Genomic DNA, 21,985 nt, shown 5'->3' on the forward strand with positions numbered 1-21,985 from the left:
AGAAGTATCACTTGTTTGCCCTTGAGCTCGGTGTCTCTGATGCTTCCGAATGGCTTGTCATCGTCCACAGCCCAGCAACTCGTTTAGCTGATGATTATCTAGCCAAGCACCTTTGCCCTGACTTAGTTCTCACGAGCCCCATGTGCTGTTCTCCCCATGCTCACAAACGAGGAACCTGAAGAGTGGAAGCAGAGGAAGCAGAAACCTGCTCCAAGCCACACAGGTAGTAAGTGGGGAAGACGAGACTTAAGGCAAGTGTCTGATCGGGGTCCACACTGTTACCCGTGATGCTCCTCAGACTATCTGATATCAATATTCTCATCCAAAATGTCCAGAACGATAAACACACCAAGGCTATCTACTAGTACTGGTATCATCTTCACACTATTCAAGCCAGATCATTTATCACAGGGCACGTCTCTCCTCCTGCAGGTGGTTAATCAAGAATCAGCATCCACTCAGTGCCACGCGTTAAATTTGACACCAAACATCCTGCTCAAAGTCTCATTCTTTAGCTTCCAGAAGACAGTATAAGTAGCTACATATTAACTATAAACTATTATATTAAAGTATACCTCAAGAGATCAATTAGCAAACTACTCTAGAATTTCAGACATTCAAACCCCAGAAGAAAGCAAAAAAGGTTAAAATGAGGACTCAAAAAGGCATGTCCTAGTGCTTCTGTCCCCAGCGTGCAGAGGAAACCCTCCAGCTCCCTTTCCCATTTTCCCCTTGACTGTTAGTTAACTTTACCAACAATTAACTTGGTGATCCACTCGTCTCTCACACCTGTTCTGCCTACCTTTAGTTATCCGCTGCTGACCTACTGTGTAATTTGCTCATTTAGTACAGCTACTCTCAAATGACTACCTCTGACCACTCCCTCCCACCCTAGGATGTGAGCGCCACAGGAGCAAGGGATCACTGATCTGACTTACTCACTCATTTGCTGACCAGAGCAAACGCCTCTCAGACACCACAAGGCACACAGCATGTGCTCAATAAATATTTTTACAAACACATCAAGAAACCACAAATTAGGAAGGGCAAGAATGCCAAACTAGACAAACACCGCAAAAACGAAGCACAAAAAGAGAAGGGAAACAGGATGAAATAGAGTCACTTTAGGGAAAAAAAAAGCAGTTAGTGTGAGGGCATGTGGTACACAGCAATGCTGTGATGGCAGAGCATGCCTGCGGACCGGAGGGCCACTGTCACAAGTCTTGCTCAGCGTTCTGGGACAGAAGGCAGGGAAGAACACGACACATTTGGAAGACTCATTTCAAATGGTCAGAATACATAAAATCTTAACAATGAAAGTGTTTCAATTGTCTGGAAATTTTGCTTTATGCTGAACAGTTCATTCACTGGTGTCGGTTATTTGAGGTTAATTATTTCGGCCCACTTTTATGCTTTCACATGGCAACACCATGGCCGAGTGCAAAAAGCTCTTAAATTTGGAGACACTGCTCTGCCACTCACCACCTGTGTTACCCTGGACAAATTAATTCTCTAAGTAAGAGGAGTGAATCTATACCCTACCCATACCCTCTATACAATCATGAAGGTCCTATCTCTAATGCTTTATGATGCTACGATTTTATGATCTGAGACAAGTTTTGGAAATTCTTGACCTAAAGAAAGAACTTTTAGGAAAAAATGTTCCCACTGCTGGTTTAACTCTACCCCTATGCATTTTCCTCAGAATTAACAGTATGACATGGGGATAGAACCATGGCCTCTGCTCTAATTTAAGTAAATGATTTTAAAACCTTGATAATTTAACTATTATTAATAAAAAATGTCATGCAGCACACCTCAAGAGAGATTATGACACAAAACTGTCCTGACTTAGGGGCTGCTCACAGGGGCTGCCTTCTGTCCCAGAACGCTGAGCAAGACTTGTGACAGTGGCCCTCCTGTCCGCAGGCATGCTCTGCCATCACAGCATTGCTGTGTACCACATGCCCTCACACTAACTGCCTTTTTTTTCTCTGAAGTTACTCTATGTGGCTTTTTTGACTAAATTGTACAAATGTTGCCCTCTACTTCAAGCCCTCTACTTTACTCAAAAAGTAGCCTGAAAAAATATCTTAAGATTCCAAAATGCTCACCCTTTGCCATCACTCAAATTCTATTGATTATGACAGTTAGGTATTTATAAAATAGTATATACCTATCCTATACAAAATTGTCTGGTTTCTCTGCATAATTGAAGGAAAATGTCAGTACAATACACTGAATAAGTTTCTAAACATAGGCTGTTGTTATTATTTTCCTATACATAGAGTAAGGCTATTAAGAAGGGAAAACAAATCTGAAAGCTCCTCTCTAGGTTAAGTGCTGGAAAATACTTACATCTTTAACAAGCAAAGAATCATTTGTAATTATCATGTTCAATGCCTCAATGCAAAGTAAGTCTCATAAATGGCAGAAGAAAAACATCCATACTTCTTAGGCTGTAAAGACACACCCCATAGGGACCGAGCCTGATGTTCAGAGCAAACCTGCTCTGTATCTAGAGCACCACCTGGCGGCTGGAGTGAGACAACAGTCTGGTGTTCTCAATACACTACTGCTTCCTCTCAGTTCTCCAGGGGTCAGAAGAGACCCATGGCAACCTTCTCTTTACCACGCTTACCGTCTTATCACTCGTGCCTGACTCTAACACAACTTTCCCCAAAATAAATATCCCTCAGAAGCAGAGGTCTCCTGATGTGTGAGTCTCTCACAGTAAGTTCTCTGAACTAATTTTAGAAAACAGTGCTTTCTGAGAAAGCAGGATAGCATGAAATGACCTCAATCACTGTAATTTTTAAAGTTATGTAAGATTGCCTGATGGAATAAGCAGGAAAAAAAAGTATAGATAAAAGAGCATAATTTCAGGGACAACAAACAAAAGGTGGCAAGCGGAAATAAGGCTAAGTGCTGACAGTGTTGAAGCTGGGCAATGGGCATACAGAGTTCACTGTACTATTATCTCTACAAACGCCTGAAATTTTCCATTTTAAGGTTCTTTATAATATTAAGGTAAAAATACATAATTCAGATTTATTAATCCTAGTGATGTCTCTCAAATAATATGTGAACTTCTTTCCAAAACGGCTTCTTAATCTAAAACTACTGTAAAAAACAAAGTTTGTTCATCTTTTTCTTTTTAAAAAGCCTGTTTAAAGATTTTACAATAAATGGTAAGTAACACTGTTGATGTCATGGCTACCTACAAACAAACAGAGAGTAACTGTCTGGTGTTATTCAATTGTGTGCTTGTGGCCTAGGAAAACATTTCCACTATCCTCATCCATAGATTCAAAGAGCGCTGTGTTTCAAACAATCTAAAGAGAAACAAAGATGATGGGCTCTGTGACCTATGCCAGAAAAGTGACTTTACTGTTGACAAAGACATCGAGCAGGGGATAAACCACGTTCATCTCCCACTATCGTATTCTCTTGTTGCCAGCTTGTGAATGTGTGACATAAAAAAAGGGAAAATGAACACATGGAACAGGGTGACCATGAAGCCTGAGAACCTCCTCTCTGTTTAATTAGATAGAGAACAGCATGCTTATAGGAGGGAGTTCTCTGTAGTACAGACCTGTGAAAGTGAAAATCAAAGTCGCTCAGTCCTGTCTGACTCTGCGACCCCGTGGACTTATACAGTCCACGGAATTCTCCAGGCCAGAATACTGGAGTGGGTAGCCGTTCCCTTCTCCAGGGGATCTTCCCAACCCAGGGATCGAACCCAGGTCTCCCGCATTGCAGGTGGATTTTTAACCAGCTGAGCCACAAGGGAAGCCCAGTATAGACCTGTAACAGGGACTTATTAAAAGGAGGCAGGTGTCCACTGCAGATAACAAAGCCACAGAACAAGCAGTTCAAGAAAGATTCTTGTGAACAATCCTTGTGAAGAATAAAGTCAGAGAAGTCACAACCCAAAGGCAGCATCTGCCCAGCCCCTCACCCCAACCAAGGAGTGGTAGGCAATGAAGAGGGGGCAGATAGCAACGGTGCCACCAGAGGGCCCTCCCCACGTGACACCAGACACGCCCAATACACTGCCACACAGTGACTTGACGAGCAAATCACTCAAGCCAGGTTTACTTTCCATACTAACCCCAACTATATCTCAGGCAGTATACAAAGCTGGTGTATGTCACATGAGCAGAGAATCACAAGTTTGGTTTTGATACCTTTCGTTCCTCTTTGTATTCAGTTGTATATATAGTACCTCCAAATTCAAAATGAGAAGAAAAGTTGCTCTGTATCAAACTATCTAAGCACTAAATGAGATATATTAAAAAAAAAAAAAGGAGAGATGGGAATATATACTGCTCTTAAAATTTAAATTAAATTCCCTTTAATTCTATAATAATTCAACTATGATACGACATACACACATATAAACACAAAATCACATCACACGATTATCCTACAATGAGGACAGCAAGGGACACAGTGTAAGCCAACCTCTTGAGTACAGACTTCTTATAGACCAGACAAGGTCTAATCTATTGCTGCTTAAGAGTTTTATTAAGGAAATAAGCTGGATTCACTCATTAAATTTAATACAGCAGATCCCTATTCTAATTGAGAAAAATGTTGAGTCATTAAAGACACTCTTAGAAACATTATTTTTAAACCTCATCGTTATAAATATTCCTAGTCAGGACAACAGTCCTGTCGACTTCATGATCCCTTAGAATGCTTCTGCTTACTTCTTTCCACTTTTCTGTTCCCATCAGCATCAGTCTCTCACCTGTTTCATTAAACTATATAAAGTATAAATACAAAATTCTTTATATACATTTCAGCTTATGATCACAGAGGTCACCCAAATAAGACACTTCTTCCTAACATCCTTTCCATACTCTAAAAACTAACTAAGGATACCAAAAAAAAAAAAAATCCACAAAGTCTGAGACCAACTCGTTTGGGAATGCTATGGAGAAAGACATTCTCATACTCTGGAGTAAAGACAGTACAACCATGGAGGGAATTTGGCAATAACCAGCAAAATTCTATGAGCTCTTGTCCTTTGATGCACAGGTCAGATCAAGCAAAAAGTACACTTCCACCCAAAGGCACAACGACAAAAGTACACTATCTAAAACAGCAGAGGATTAGAAACAAGTTCCAGTCCATTAACTAGGGATTGCGTGAATAAACTACAATACATCCAATCAAGAAAAAATAAAAACAACAAAGAATGATTCAACACACAAAAAGAGATAAAGCAAACAGAGAAAACTAACCCGTGTTGAATCTAGATGATGGAAACAAGGTAGTCAGTATACCATTCTCTCAATTTCCCTTTGTCTGAAAGTCCATAATAAAATCTAGAAAACCATTCAGCCAATGCCTCAGAATTGTAATGCGACTACTGGAGCTATGGCTACAGCCTGTTCTTCACACAGTTTAGAAGAGCTGAGATCTACTGGCACTGAATACTATTAGATAATGTATTATCTATAACATACTAAAATTTTAGCTAAAAATCCCATATTTGTATCCTATGGAATTACTTGTATTTTGAAAAACAAATATTCTTAAATGCTGGCTTTATATTGTATTATACAAAAGATAGGTCACAAATTACTCCTGCTTTATTTTATCTAGATAGTATTATGTTTTGAAAATCTGGTATCTACCTGAATGATTGAAAACAGTAATGGAAACAAATCTACAGAATCATTTATGAAGTCTCATACAATCTCACCCTCTGCAATTATGTGCTACTTTTCTAAAGATGTTACTAAAAAGAACTGACTTGCTATTCTGGATATCAAAGCAATCTATATTTATTTATAGCCTCATCAAATCTCTCAAAAAATAACCTACTTCTTGGGGTGCCTAAGTGATTTTATTTTACAGTTACCAACAGAGTTAAAAATGGATTTTCTGCATTGATATGGTTGCTTAAAGTTCCCAAGTTAGTATGCTGACTGTTATTTACTTCAAATGTTTTACAACAACAAAAGCAAAAATGTATTTCTTGAACAAAATTAAATTAGTTTGGCCCATTATATGGACAAAACCACAAAACAGAGAGCTGCTGCCTGGAGCCAGGAAAGCAGGTTAGATCATTTGAACTTTCCAGAGAACTTTTCTGGCTTTTCTTTGTCTCTGAGCACTGGAACACTAGCTGGTTACTCACGCAGAAAACTGTAGCCAAGTACAAGGAAAACTCCTGCTCCACGACAGGAACGCCACACCTGGAGACTGGGAAGCCGAGCAGCATGTCCGCATCAGTCTCTCTAGGCAGCCAGCACCACAGAGGGCTGACTCTATCTGTGAGCAAGAATTTGCCAAGTGAAGAAGAATTTCTAGGATAAAAAGCCAGCAAGTAAAGGAGTCACCTGCAGCAGTGACCATCTCCCTACACAGAACTACCATTAGGGCAGCTCACAGGTCTTAAAATTCCCTCTTAATGAGCCCCAAGTTTAATAATCTACCTAAAAAAGATCAGAACTAGGACCAAGCTCCTGATCAGTGCCCTGTTCACAAAGCGGAAAGGAACTGTCCCCGCTCGCAGCTCCAAAGCATGGACACAAGGGGGTGCAGGAGGGCCGTAAGAACAGGGACGAACACAATCTCTCTCTCCACTCTTCTCTCTCTCTCAAGCTACTGTAAGCCAGCTGGCTTACCAGAAGGAAAGTGGAAAGAAAAGAGACAGTGAAGAAGAGCCCTGATGGCTCAGCAGGTAAAGAATCCAGCTGCAACACAGGAGACACAGGTTCAGTCTCTGGGTTGGAAGATGCCCTGGAGAAGGAAACAGCGACCCACTCCAGTATTCTTGCCTGAAAAACCCCATGCACAGAGATGTCTGGTGGGCTATAGTCCAAAGCGCTGCAAAGAGCTGGACACAGCTTGAGCAACTAAGCAGGGGGTCAGGAAAAAACCTCAAAGACTGGCCTCAAGAACTGAAGCTGCAAAGGCAACTAAATTTAATAAATCAAACTACAGAGCAGTTTATGCTCCAGGGCACTGTTGAAAATACAGCAACCAGTCAGCAAATGGTGGAACCTAAGACCTAGATGTGAAACAACAAACACTTTAACTGAGAGATCAGGGAAAGAGACAAAGAGAACACTACTAAAACCACTGTCGTTGTGGGGTTGACTGTGCAATGCCCAAGGCTGAGACTCCAGGGAGTATCATCAGAGGCTTCTCGAATACAAATGCATATTCTCCTTTCTTCTCTGATTTTAAAACCAAATGCATCAAACGATATGTATATAATTGCATTGTTGGGACAGTAACATATAGAAAAGTAATATATTTGACAACATTGTAAAGAAGGTGGATGGAAACAAAGGTGAACTACAGTAAGAAAATTATATTAGATGGTAACTCAAATACACAGGAACAGATGAACAGAACCAGAAATGGAAGTTAAGGTTAATTTTAACCAATCATAAATAAATACTTGTTCCTATTTCTCCTCTCAGCTTTATAAAAGACATAAAGTCATATGAGGTAATAACTAAACAACATATATTGAGATCACAACATATATAAATTATAAATAGCACACAAAGTGGGAGGAGGGACTGGAGCTCAACAGCAATAGCATTTTATTCCTCACCGGACTCAAGCTGGCATAAATCTGAAGTCACTCCCGTAAGTCAATAGGTATATGGTAAGCATAGAGCAGCTGCTAAGAGAACATCTCAAAAATACATAGTGAAAAAATTAGAGGAATTGAAATCCTACACTAGAAAATATTTGTTTAGTGCAAAAGAAAACAGTAAAGAAATAAAAGAAGAAAGACATGAAACATAAAACAAACGTGAAATGAAGACGTACATCCAACTCCATCATTAACAACATTAAATATGGATTGATTAAACTTCAGCGAAGTGGAAGAGACTGCTCTCCCTCCAAATTAAAACAAACAAAAAAACAAGACCCAAATACACAGTGACTAAAAGAGACATACTTGAAACTCAAAGACACAAACAGACTGACAATAAAATAGTATAGATATATCATGCAAACAGGAACCACAAGAAGATGGAATGGCTATACCAATATCAAACAAAATGGATTTTAAAATAAAAAATCCTACTAGAGATATAGATAATCCACAGAATGGGAGATATTTTCTAATCTTTTAAAAATATTTTTATTACTTTAAAATATCTAATATTTTTCTAATTTTTTTTAAATGGGCAAAAAATTTTAAATGGGCAAAATATGTAAACAGACATTTACTCAAAGAAAATACATAAACTGCCCCGAAAAGCATGTGAAAAAATGCTCAGTATCATTAGCTATTGGTGGTGGTGGTTTAGTCACTAAGTCGTGCCCAACTCTTGTGATCCCACGGCCTGTAGCCTGCCAGGCTCCTCTGTCCATGGGATTCTCCAGGCAAGAATACTGGAATGGGATGCCATTTTCTTTGCAAATCGAAACTTCAATGAAGGCACTTCCCTAGTGGTCCAGTGCTTAAGACCCTGCGCTTCCAACACAAGGGGTTAGGTTCAGTTCCTAGTTGGGGAACGTGCTGAGGTACAGCCAAAAAAATAAACACACCCTCAATGAGATACCACTTCACATCAACTCAGATGACAAAGAATTTAAAAAGGGTAGCACTTTGAAAAACAGTATGGCAGTTCCTCAAAAGGTAAACACAGAGTTTTTATTTATTTATATTTATTTGTTCCTATGACCTGGCAATTGCACTCCTAGGTATATACCCAAGAGAAATGAAAACATATGCCTATTAATACACAAAAACCTGTCCATGAATATCCATAGCAAAGCTTTCTATATAAGCCCCAAATGAAAACAACCCAAATGGCCATCAATGGATGAACAGAGAAACAGAATCTGGTATATCCATACAACGAAATATTATTCTGCCACAAAATGGAATGAAGTACTGACACACGCTGCAACATGGATGAAGCCTGCAAACATGCTAAGTGAAAGAAGCCGGTCAACAAGAGACCAGTATGATACAATTTCATCTACCTGAATTGTCCAGATTAAAGAAATCCAGGAACAGAAAGTAGAATACGGTCGCCTAGAGCTGTGCTGTCTGAAGGATAATAAGGAGTGACCGCTCTGGGGATGAGGTTTCTTTTCTGGATGATGAAAACCTTCTGGCGTTAGTGATAATGGCTGCATGACTCTGAATATACTAAAAACCATTCAGTCATATACTTTAAACGGGTAAATTGTATAGTATGTGAATTATACAACCAAGGTCCATATAGTCAAAGCACAATTTTTCCAGTAGTCATGTACAGATATGAGAGCTGCACCATAAAGAACGCTGAGTGCTGAAGAAGGCATGCTTTTGAACTGTGGTGCTGGAGAAGACATTTGACAGTCCCCTGGACAGCAAGGAGATCAAACCAATCAATCCTAAACGAAATCAACCCTGACTATCCATTGAAAGGACTGAGGCTGAAGCTGAAGCTCCAATAACTGAGCCACCTGATGCAAAGAACCAACTTACTGGAAAAGATCCCAATACTGAGAAAGATTGAGGACAGGAGGAGAAGGGGATGACAGAGGCTGACAAAATTAGATGGCATCATCGACTCAATGGACATGAGTTTGAGCAAACCCCAATGAGGCAATGAAGGACAGGAAAGTCTGGTGTGCTGCAGTCCATGGGGTCACAGAGAATCAGACACGACTTAAGTGACTAAACAACAAAACTCTTATAAAGAAATAAAAGCGCAGCACAGTCCTGACTTACAAAATTCTATCTCATGCTGCTTCTTAGTAACTATATTCAGAGACATGACAAACTGACCCATATGAAAAACAGTATCATTTCAAATATCTCTGAAAAACTCCATATGAATTGTTAGATGCCAAGATAAATAAAACCACTATGAATGAAGTTAAAAAACTTACCAAAGCCAAATATACTCACTTGTATGAAATCAAAGCACTAAACAATCACAAACTTTCCCACCAGTATGAATTTTCTCTAAGTATGTGATCCTATAAAAGGAGTCATTAAGGCAAATCTACGAAAGACTGAAGGCAGGAGGAGAAGGGGACAACAGAGGATGAGACGGTTGGATGGCATCACCAATTCGACTGACATGAGTTTCAGCGAGCTCCGGAGCTGGTGATGGACAGGGAATGCTGGCGTGCTGCGGTCCATGGGGTCGCAAAGAGTCGGACACAACTGAGCGACTAAACTGAACTGATATGGTTATAATACAGAAATACACTATGTATTTCAATGTAAACACAAGATCAAATTACGTATTCAGAGTTCCGTACTGCCGATGGTAGTGAATGTAAATGTAAGCTATTTTAAAAAACCTCAAATAAACCTTGAGCCTAAATACAACACTGCCCTAGAGCCTGCCTGGATGTTAAGTGGCCCTCATCTTTTTGGACTTGGCTCAGATGTCACTTCCTTCAGAAAACCCTCCCTCACTCCAGTCTCACACTAAGGTGGCTTTCCTTACTAATCCACCAACTAACTCGAACAGCACTGGAACTGCTTACCCATCTGTCTCCCCAATGGAATGGACTCCATAGAGGCCTGAAGCCCAAAAATGGAGTCGGGGCAGGGGGGAGCAGTTGAAGTTCAGCGGAAACACATCAGATGTGTTCTGGCCCAACTATCTATACCTGGGAAGCAGGCAGGCACAAGGCCAGAATCTCAAGGGTAGTAGGAAAGAGTACTGTGCAGAAAGGAATTAAGACCTCCTGAGAATATCAAAGGAGAACTTCTTCTTGCACCTGGCAGAATCCATTACCTATAAATGCTACCACGCACTGCTATAGGTCTCAAAAGGGAATTTGTGGGAGCACTTCTCAAATCGGAACGTGCATGTGGAATCACCTGGAGACCTAGTTCATAACGCGGACTTTGACTCAGTAGGTCTGAAGGGAAACCTGAGATTCTGTGTTCCCAGTGACACCGATGCTGCTGGTCTGCAGACTACCCTTTAACTAGAAAGGCTCTGGGAGACCAGAGTCAGCCTTCTCACAGGGAACATGCAGCATTACCTCCTGCCCTATCAACCATCTTTTTTAAGCTAACACATTCTGTGTTATTAAAAAGACACAAAAATCAAAACTTCAATCCTTCTGCATCTGTTGGCATCTTTCTTCCAAGACATCACCGTCCAACTTTGAAAAGTAAGCAACCTCTTACTCATCTACATATCTGCAGCTGGAAAACACAAGCCCTCAATAAAGGCTTGTCAAATGATGCTCTATACAAACAACCTCAACCTGGGTGATGGACAGGGAAGCCTGGCACGCTGCAGTCTATGAGGTCACAAACAGTCAGACATGACTGAGCGACTGAACTGAACTGATACAAGCTCAAAGTATTCAGTTTTTTCCACGTGCTTCTTGTTAAGCTCTATTTGTTCACTGGTTCATCTTTCCCGTGTGAACATCAATCCCTCGAGGACAGAGACGCCTCCCTGTGGGCTGTGGCACACAGTGCATCTGGTGACGTCGGCTAACAGCCCAACGACTGATCTAGAAACACGCGACCCTCGGGCTCCTGGAGAGAACACTAAGTAAGAACACATCCTTTTTTCCTGAGGGATTTAAAATGATCACATGTATGGCTCGTTTTCACAAAAGTTCAGGAATACACCCTGCAAGGACCATCAGCTCCACTTAACAGATGGCTCCACTTAAGAAAATGGCATAAGAAGGTTATACAGTATGCTCCTTCACAGACAACCTCAGCATAGGAAAAAATGTTTAGTGAACGGTACCTCGGTCTTCCCACATTCATCGGGCGGATCCTGGTGTATGGCCATTTGATACTTGACATACAAAGAAAATGACTGGCTGAAGGACGACTTGAACTCTGGGTCCTCAAAGGAGACAGGTACTAACCTCACCTTCAGAGCAAGGAAAATACAAGCAAATGCTATTGAAACATCTCTAACTGATGATATGCTTCTGAAGGTGAGGCTAGAGTAAGATCTCCGCAAATCCACTGCCAAAGCTCAGCACTGGCATTGTTTATACAGTGAGTAAACCTTGGAACAGGCTGACAACCACACAGCCTGAAGCATGAACTTTACACCGATATTTATGAAAAATTTAAACTCACAAGGGCAGGGACAGTTTATTTGGTTTAATTTTTCCCTTTACCCATGTAATTCTCTGCATACAGCAGAGTCAATATTGTTGCTCACGTAACTGACACTAGCTGTCACTTCTACTTATATTAAGGGCTTTTTCCCCTTCCATATTTTTCTTGGGTAATTTGATTTATAAATTATAAATCAAGGACTTCATATGAGAACTTCAATTAAAACATGCTACTATCCATTCTAGCCCTACTCAGTTGTATATGGCCCGTACATCAACAGAGAGTAATTTAGCTATTAGGAACTCTCTCTACTCACGGCTTCTACATGGAGATAAAGCATGTTAACTGTGCTGGGCAAAGTGTGGCTACCATAAAAACCGGGATTTTTTTTAAAAACTTTTTTTTCCCCATAAATATTTTAATTTAGAGATCTGTTTTCACTGAGTCTTACGTAAATGCATCTAAACACGGTGCTTTTTAAAACAGAGATACTTCATTTCACGTGCTACTTTCCACGTGGAAATTATACATAAAAGGCCTTAACATGGCCTGTGGTAAAATCTGCACTTTCAGAATGTCCATTATTCCATAGTCCTATCTCTTTGCAGATATACTGCAAATTGAACATAAATAAAATGCACCACAAATAAACCAAGAATTCACACAGTGATATCAAATAGAGGGGAAGTTTCATTGTTCAGAAACATTACACTTGCCCTGCTGACCTGGCTCACAGTTGGTTTATCAGGCGGGTCCCTGTGAACAACCATCTGGTAACGTTTATAGACCTGGTAAGACTCCTGAAATGTGGCTTTGAACTGTGAACTTGGTGGAGATGATCTCACCACCCTCACCTTCAGAAGGAGGTAAAAAACAATGTTCATTAATTCATTTATTTATTCCATGGAATATGCATTAACAGTTACTCCCACCCTCAAAGACCCAAAAGTTTCAATACAAATATTAAAGCAGAAACATGTAACAGCAATATTTTAACTTTAAAGATCGACTGTTAATAAACAGAAAAAAACGCTATTTCTCCAAATTACAGACTCATTAACAGAGTCTATATAGAACTCATTAAAGGCAGAGGCTCCTGCCCAAATTCTAAGATTAAGCTCTTTTGACTGAATTATGTAAGACTGCCTCAGCTATAAAACAACAGATTAGTTCTGGCATTCAAAGCACAGACACAAACAAATACTCTTTAATATTAGCTGTACACAACTCCCCTTTAGTAAAACAATTCAGAAGACTGAAAATGTGAATATATTTTTTGGACACTCATTCATACATCATTAACTCTGAACTTACAACTTTTTAATGTAAGTATAAAAGACAACTTTCAAAAACTGTTCCTATTCCATAGCATACTTTAAAAAGACTCTAAAGTCAGGTTCCCTGTCCGTAAAACTCAAAGTTATCATTTTAGTCAAGTAAATAAATTAACCTCTCAGTGCCTTAGTTTCCTCATATGTAAAATGAGGATGCATTACAAGTGGTAACTATACATAGTAACGGATGACATTTCTTTAATCTTATTTACTAACCAGTTAAAATATGTTAGCAAAACAGAATAGTAAAATACAAAATCAAATGTAATGTAATAGAAAAGCTTAATTGGAAACTTCTTGCTTGTGCCATGAGTTTTTCTCATGAAAGAGTGACACCTAGTGGATTAAAAAAATCCATCCATTCTGGGTATTATATTAAAAAAATAGAAGCTTATAACACAAGGAACTTAACCCAGTGCTTTATGATAACCTACAGAGGTGGGAGGGAGGCTCAAGAGGTTGGGGACACAGGTGTCCTTCTGGCTGATTCACACTGTCGTATGGCAGAAACCAATACAACACTGTAAAGCAATTATCCTCCAATTAATTCAGAAACTAAATGCTGCCCACTGAAGACGTGTTCTATTAGGTGAAACCTGCTGCCCTGAACACATTACTAATAAAGCGAAAAAACTCTTCATAAAGTATTTTAAGTGGTAAGTTCCATTCTTTTTACAATTTGGGAAGGAGAAAGTTAATACCAAAACAGAGCAGCCAAGGAATTATAATAATCAAAATTGCCAAAACTTATGTCTAAGAATATATACTGTCCTAAGGTTTAAACTGCACCAAAGTAAATTTTTAACATCAGGTTTTCAGTGATAAGTGATATTATTAGATGATATTAAGCTATAAATTCAAACGCTGACCAGTTCCTAATCAAGTAGGAGAATATAATGAAGTCATTATAGCAAGTGTTACAGAAAAAAATTTTATAAATATACCAAACTAATACTGAAAAACCTAGACTTAACCTAGAATGTAAATCGACTTGGGAAAAATAAGAGGAATACTGTAAAACTATTCATATTATGTCTAAACTGTCTAAATTCAGACATATTTATATTTATAATATGTCTAAACTGCTGGCTTGCATAGGTAATAACCATTTTGTTCCCTTGATCAACACCAGAACATCAAAATCAATCAGACGGTGATTTGCCTACTGTAATCTATTTCTTTCACTATCTAAACCAAAACTGCCAAAAATGAAATTTTAAGTAAGTTATTTTAAAATTTTTCACTCTAATGAATAAATTTCAATTAAGGTGTATGAAAAGCCAGAGTACCTCGAATAATAATAACACTAAAACTGGAATTTTCACAACTTTAGTAGCCACCTTTTTAAACCTTACGAAAAAAAGTTTCCCTCAAGAGGCAATTAACTTAGTAAATATGAAGTGCCACTCCATCCCAGCTCATTATATAAACAGCAAAACATCAACTGTATAATCCCGAACTGAAAAGAAACAAGGTAATCAACAACAAAAAAAATGTCCTCCAAGGTACCTCTAACTTGTGTGATGCATTCTCTGGTAACGATTCAAAAATTAAATCTTCAAGCGACTTGGGTTGGTTGGATTTAGTCTTTGGTGGGAGCAAAGATGAGGGCTGACACTGAGCCTGGAAGCCCTCGCGTTCTCCAGCTGGGTCCTGCTGCATGAGTTTCAACCTTTTCCTTTCTTTCCTGATCTCCTTTGCTTTTCGACATGGAGGCTTACTCAAATCTGCCCCTCTCCCTAAAAAGGAATTTTAAAACAGTAGATCAATCACATCTGGCTCCAGAAATATTTTTCAAAAATCTCAAAGGTTCTACAGAATCAGTCCAAAGAGTTCCAATTGTTAGGTTAGCTTTGACTGGAGGTTTCAGAGGTTTCATGGTGTAGACCTCTAAGTCGACCTTTAAATTTATTGTAGAAGAACTGCCAGAGAAAGGAAATAGTAACAGAAACTTCTCAAGCAGCTCTTTGAGACCCCATGGACTATAGCCCACCAGGCTCCTCTGTCCATGAGATTATCCTGGCAGGAATACTGGAGTTGGTTGCCATCTCCTTTCCCAGGGTATCTTCCAGACTCAAGGATCGAACTCGTGTCTCCTGAATTGGCTGGCAGATTAACCACAGAGCCACCTGGGAAGCCCCTTATTTTAATGAAAAAGAGCAAATATCAAGCTGACAACCCTTTAAAATATAAAAAAAGTTTACTATTAAAAACTACAAAATTGAGTCAATACCATTTAACCTAGGAAGCTATTTTCAAGGAATCTATTCCAAGAAAATCACAAGAGATAAAGGCTAACAATGAACACAAACGAAAACTTCAAAATAATCAAGATGCCCAGTTACAGAACTGCATAATTTTTAAAATAAGCAACAGAATATCCCATTTTAATTAAAATTGAAGCCATTTTAATTGCTTTATAAATTTTAGGGGTTCTCTCATTATTCACTGTTAAAACACTATATATTATACAATTAAATACTTAGGAAAAAAATCTGAACTATACCACCACATTAACAGCCAATTTAACAGTTAAAAATGTTTAACAGTTTAAAAATAAAGAAAGGATTTCCCTCTTTTTTTTGTAGTGTTCTCTTTTCTCCCAATTTTCTAATATTACACATAATTTTTTAATTTTTTAAAAACTAATAAAGAAAAATGGTTTTATAAAAATTTAGGATCCTGAAACGCAGTATTCACAAATCATATAAAAATCAATTTTATACAGAAGAAAATTAACACCAAGAGTGTTAAGAGACAGTCAGAGACCAAGACCTGGTCAAAAGAAAACTAGTTTAATGAGAAAATAGTGATAATGAGATGAAAGTACAACTTCATTAACTCAACTAAAAACAAAATGTACCTTTAAAAAAATGACTTTTAATAAACCAGTAACAAAAAACTAACTCTATAATTAGCCATCACTCTATTGCCTTAGAAAATTCATTTTCTTTGGCCAGAGAAATGTGTCATTTCTCAAATTTATATGTCAACCATATCCCAATAAAACTAGAAGAAGAAAAAAAAAATGACTGCCATTATGAGTCAATAATGTTTCAAATGAGGGTAGGCTCCATGGAGACCTATTATAATATTCAGTCTATATTTGCCTCCGAAATTCTCCAAAATGAAGATTTTTCAAATTATGTAAGCAATTACTGTGATAAATAATAAAAATAGTAAACAAACTGACCCTAATGACCAAGAGAGTAAGAGTTGAAAGAAATTATCTAGATCATTCAAAACATTTTACTGGACCGTTCTAATTAGGACAAAATCTCAGACCGGCAATTTAAATGCCATGAAACCTTAAAAAAAAAAAAATCAATAAAAATGCAGCATTTACTGTGTTTTAACACACATAATTTAAACAAAAAACTAAAATACTAAAAAATCTCTCCCTTGGATTATTTTGTACAAGAATGAACTCAAGAACTGAAGTATAATAACTATGCAAATTGACATTTAATGAAACTTTTTGAAAGAGTCATATATACATGCAAACATATATATAATAAACCCATTTAATGTTGGATATATTTTCCAAGCCTAATTCTTTTATAAGTGGTAATACAGAAAGAAGTCTCACCTTATTAAAGGTGAAATTAAATATCAAAATGTAGAATTATTTTTCTTGGCTGCACAGCTTGCACGATCTCAGTTCCCTGAGCAGGGACTGGACCCAGGCCACGGCAGTGAAAGCCTGGAATCCTAACCACTAGGCCACCAAGGAACTACCTGGGAATTTTTCGTTAATTGGGAAAATTTTAAACTAAAATTAATTATGATTACATAAAGAAATCTAGTGGGCTTCCCTGATGGCTCAGACGATAAAGAATCTGCCTGCAGGGAGACCCGTGTTCCACCCCTCGGTCAGGAAGATCCTGTGGAGAAGGAAATGGCAACCCCCTCTAGTATTCTTGCCTGGAGAATCCCATGAACAGAGGCTACAGTCCACGGGGTCACAAAGGGTTGGGCACAACTGAACAACTAACACACACAAAGAAATCTAATGGCAAATCGAAGAATTTCACAATGTCTGTTATTTCAGACATAGTATCTACTGTGTCTCAGTTAACACTAAAAATAAAAATGTTTAATACCCTACCTTCTCACAGATGAAAGTTTGATTCTCAAACCTCAAGGGCCTTAAGATAATAAAAAGAAATGGAACTCTCAAAATGTCTGTTAGGGGATGATAAGGCTTATTTTAGGTTTTTTAAACAATCTGTTCATCTAAATTCAGGTAATAAGGTGTACAAAACAGGGATCCATGTTACAGATTTCCTGAGTGTTTCACTTTTTTAGCTCATGAGAGGGCTCAGGGGTTATGATGTCTCAAGCACAAAGACAATCTAGACTTTAATATGGCCTGATGGCAAACTTCCACTACCTGGCTGAGGAGCTGTATGCACTTTAACTGAACACGATGGTTCACCAGAGCCCAACTTCTCTTCCATATCTTGTGAACGGGTTATCTCATTAGATTCTTCCCTCTTTGCTTTCTTCCTCTCTTCACTCTCCAAGCTCTTCTTGAGGTCATCATTGAATGTTTTAAGGTCACAGTGTATATCCAATTTATTTATTAACCCAAAGTCACTGGAAACGGCATCCTCCACAGTGGGCTCCATGGGCTCATCTACAAATCAAAGAGAAATCACAGTCCCTCAGCCAGGCCATCTGACACAACCAAGACACACATACGGAAAACACGCCCTCTCCCACCCAATGCGGCAGAGACTAGTGAGTGTGCACCAAGTCCGCTCTCCCGTCCTGCAGAGTCAGGGCTGTGGTGGAGACAGTGGGCCCTGGAAAGGGAACGCGCCAGACCCTTCACGAGTTATAACCAAGCTCCCACCAGTGGGACAGAACCAAAGCAACAGGTTCAATTTTGCTCACTTGTTTTAAAGGAAATCTGTGACCCTGAACTTCCACCCTTACCCCTCCCCGCTGGCTAGGTTAGTAAAAACCAGAGGGACCTCAGAAATCACATGAAGAGAGACCCAGAATGGCGGGGGGTGGGCAGGGGAGGCTGGGGGTTGCAGGGGGGGTTGGGGAGGAAAGCAAAGGGCAGTACATGAGGGCAAAGAACGTACCTGTTTTGGTGGACACTGTATCTCCAGTGCTTAAAAGAGGGACCGAGACATTATAAGCATTCAAAATATACTTGAGGGATGAATTAACAAGCTAACACTGGAGTGGGAGGCTCCCAGGGTAGGCCATTTCTTATGGCAGAAATGAGAAAGAGCTATAAGGATGGGTAGCATTCCCAATTCTTATGGTCATGTGTTAGGGAGTGCCTATGGGAAAATGCTAAGACAAAAAAGAAAGAACAGCAAAACACTGAAAAAACTGAAAAAGCAAAGAAACCCAAGTTAATTAAATGTTACTAGGAAATTTGAGGAAATTTACCCAAATTCAAAATTCATTAAGAAAAAAAAAAATAAAGCTTCAGGCAATATAACAATTCTTATTATCAGGGCTTCCCTAATAGCTCAGTTGGTAAAGAATCCGCCTGCAATGCAGGAGACCCTGGTTCGATTCCTGGGTTGGGAAGATCCTCTGGAGAAGGGATAGGCTACCTACTCCAGTATTCTTGGGCTTCCCCTGTGGCTCAGCTGGTAAAGAATCCACCTCCAATGCGGGAGACCTGGGTTCAATCCCTGGGTTGGGAAGATTCCCTGGAGAAGAGAAAGGCTACCCACTCCAGTATTCTGGCCTGGAGAATGCCATGGCTGTATAGCCCACCGGGTCACAAAGAGTTGGACACGATTGAGCGACTTTCACTTTTCACTTTCAGGCAATATAATTTACTGAAGACCTTACTCAAACATGGAAAATCTGAGCTTTACTCTGCATTATAAATAATTGTGTAATCTTATATAAGTTGCACACAAGCATTTATTTCTCCAGAGACAGTGCAGTTGCTGCTGTTTAGTCACCTCAGTCGTGTCTGACTCTGTGCTACCCTATGGAATGTAGCATGCCAGGCTCCTCTGTCCATGGGATTCTCCAGGCAAGAGTACTGGAGTGGTTGCCATGCCCTCCTCCAAGGGATCTTTCCAACCCAGAGATCGAACCTGGGTCTCCTGCACTGTAGGCAGATTATTTACCACTGAGCTACCAGGGAAGCCCAGAGACAGAATCACTTTCTATTTACGTCATAAGGTATCATTAGGATCAAAGAAAATGAAAAATTCTCAAAGAATCAGGAAAACTAAAATTTCAATAAATTCCAGGAAATGAATCTTTAAAATGGTCCTGTCTTCCTCCCAAGCTAGACTCCCCCTGGCATATATTCCCCATCTCCCTGATTTGGGGGCCAGTGGAAGCAGTGTAGCAGAAGAGCTCAGAGTGGCCATCACCATCACAGTAACAGTGGTCCCTGACTGTAGTGAGACCTCCTTCCACCACCTAACAAATGAGTGAAAGTGAGAACCTTGGAAAGAAACATCTATTTAAAATAAATAGTTTTTAGCCGCCATCTCATCTTACCCTCACAATTTCCTTTTGAAATTTCCCCTTTAGCCAGAAATTTCAACATTTTTTTCAAAACCTTCTTGTGAGATTTTGATGGCTGAAACTGTAAAGGTCGGCACCTAGGAAAGCAAAATAAGTATTTAAAAAGTGAACTAAAACTGTGAAGAAATAAAATCAGTTCTAGATAACAGTACAATGAAGAAAAGCTCATGACTGGGATTTCTGGATAAAGACAGGGCTTAAAGTAGTCTCTAATCCCATCTCAAAACTCACTAAAATACAGTTAAGGGATTATTTAAAAAAAAAAAAAAAAAAAGCAAAAGACATAAACCACTACGAAAAAAAATAATGGGAGAAACGCTGGAAGCTAGAAAGCAGATGTACAAGTGCTAACTGACTTAGCAGACCAGAGAAACTGAATCCTAAGCCAACAGTGGGAAAAGCCAAAAACATGCCCAATTTTCTCCACATTACCCCTAAAAGTCTTAGGGATTGGCGATACCTGCTATCGTGGGAGAAAAGAGTGAAAGTAGGTATAGAACTAGGAAGATCCTTTGAAAGTCTGTTTTGCAAGAAGTTATTATCTCATATTCTCCCCCACTCAGCACAGATGAGTCTCTAAACCCAGCAGAAAATTGCAAACTTTTCAGAAAGGGTAAAAAAAAAAAAAAGGCCTCTTCTGTGAGGAATACAGGCACAGCTGAAAACAGTAAGTTCACAGCCAACAACAATAAGCTTAAATGAAAGCCTTCATGCTAACTGCTGAGACCTCTGTCACCCACATCCCCAACCCAGTCCCAGAACATCAGCAGATAATACTTTCTCTCCAGAATGTGATCAGAACGAAAAATACTGACCCAGAGATTCCCCCAAAGAAGAGGTTAGCCAGACCATCCTACTTAACACCCATAGTAAACAAGACCCACCAAGGTACATAAAATTTCCAATGGGACACTGGAAGGCTGGAATCACCAGATACTTGAGGAGGGCCCCTAAAGCAAAGATAGGTGCCAAAAGGTTGAAGAAACTTGCAGGATATCAAGTGTACGGGAAGACGGAAACCTTAAAAAACTTAAGAACAAAAATATCTCTTAGAAGTAAAAATAGAGTAGAAGAAATTAAAAGTTAAATATAAAACTGAAGACTTGGAAAATAAAGTTGAGAAAATCTCCCAAAAGACATGGAAAATCGAAGAGAAAAATAAAGAAGAGAACCAGTCTAAAAGGTCCAATGTCTAAATAAAGACATGAGAAAAGAGAAAGAAGAAAATGGTAAGGAGAGGATCAACAAAATAACACAAGAAAACTTCCCTGGGACATGATGGGAGGAGCCTCTAGACAAGAGGGGTGTCTCAAGCACATATGTAAGGAATGAAAACAGATGCACTGCCAAACATATTGTGAAACATCAAAACACTGAAGACAAAAAAAAAAAAAACTTCCAAAGAGAAAGAAAACACTTTGGACAAAGGAACAAGAATCAGAATGCCACTGAACTGCTCAATAGCAATAAGACAACAATGCAGCAAAGCTTTCAAAATTCTAAAGGAAAATTATTTTCAATCTATACTGCTATACCCAGCCAAACTATAAGTTAAGTTTGAGCAGTCAATGAAAACATTTCCAAAGTCTAAAAAAATTTACCTCTTATGCACTTTTTCTCAAGAAACTGTTAGAAAAGGTGCTTCACTAAAATAAAGGAATAACACAAGAAAAGAGAGTAGAAAAGACAAGATGCAAACCAAGACCCAAAAGGAATCCTCAAGATGAGAGTCAAAAAGAGACTCCAGTGACCTATCAGGCACAGAGGCAATCTGTTCAGATCAGAGCAGATCAAAAGATTCCCGTTAAGATTTTCATCAAGAAGATAAGAATGATACAGTACCTAAAGCATCTAAACATAGCAAGAGTAAATTTACACCTCTGGGGGAGCACTTCTAGATAAATTGGTAATAGGTGCCCCAAAGACTAGGTCAACAAAAATGACAATGAACAACACCAAGCAAAGCAAAAACTTGTGCAGGAAAGATAAAGTAATACTTTGGCCACCTGATGTTAAAAGGGCTGATTCACTGGAAAAGACCTTGATACTGGGAAAGATTGAGGGCAGGAGGAGAAGGGGATAGCAG

The 21,985-nt window shown here is 39.1% G+C and overlaps 1 protein-coding gene across 3 annotated transcripts in view; it reads right to left on the minus strand.

Moving 5' to 3' along the window:
- ATE1 (arginyltransferase 1) overlaps positions 1 to 21,985 on the minus strand; it is a 158,575-nt gene that overhangs the window by 128,505 nt on the left and 8,085 nt on the right. For 2 of the 3 annotated variants that reach the window (XM_052661043.1, XM_052661045.1), the window contains exons 4-7: positions 19,873 to 19,976; positions 17,771 to 18,016; positions 14,887 to 15,116; positions 11,718 to 11,846 (exon numbers count right to left, since the gene is read on the minus strand). In XM_052661043.1, coding sequence (XP_052517003.1) covers positions 11,718 to 11,846; positions 14,887 to 15,116; positions 17,771 to 18,016; positions 19,873 to 19,976 — 709 coding nt within the window. Of the gene's footprint in view, positions 1 to 11,717; positions 11,847 to 12,768; positions 12,898 to 14,886; positions 15,117 to 17,770; positions 18,017 to 19,872; positions 19,977 to 21,985 lie in introns of all 3 variants that reach the window. The other variant, XM_052661044.1, reaches the window with a different exon arrangement.

The sequence above is a fragment of the Budorcas taxicolor genome, chromosome 23 (assembly GCF_023091745.1).
Source record: "Budorcas taxicolor isolate Tak-1 chromosome 23, Takin1.1, whole genome shotgun sequence".
NCBI classification, from domain to species: domain Eukaryota; kingdom Metazoa; phylum Chordata; class Mammalia; order Artiodactyla; family Bovidae; genus Budorcas; species Budorcas taxicolor.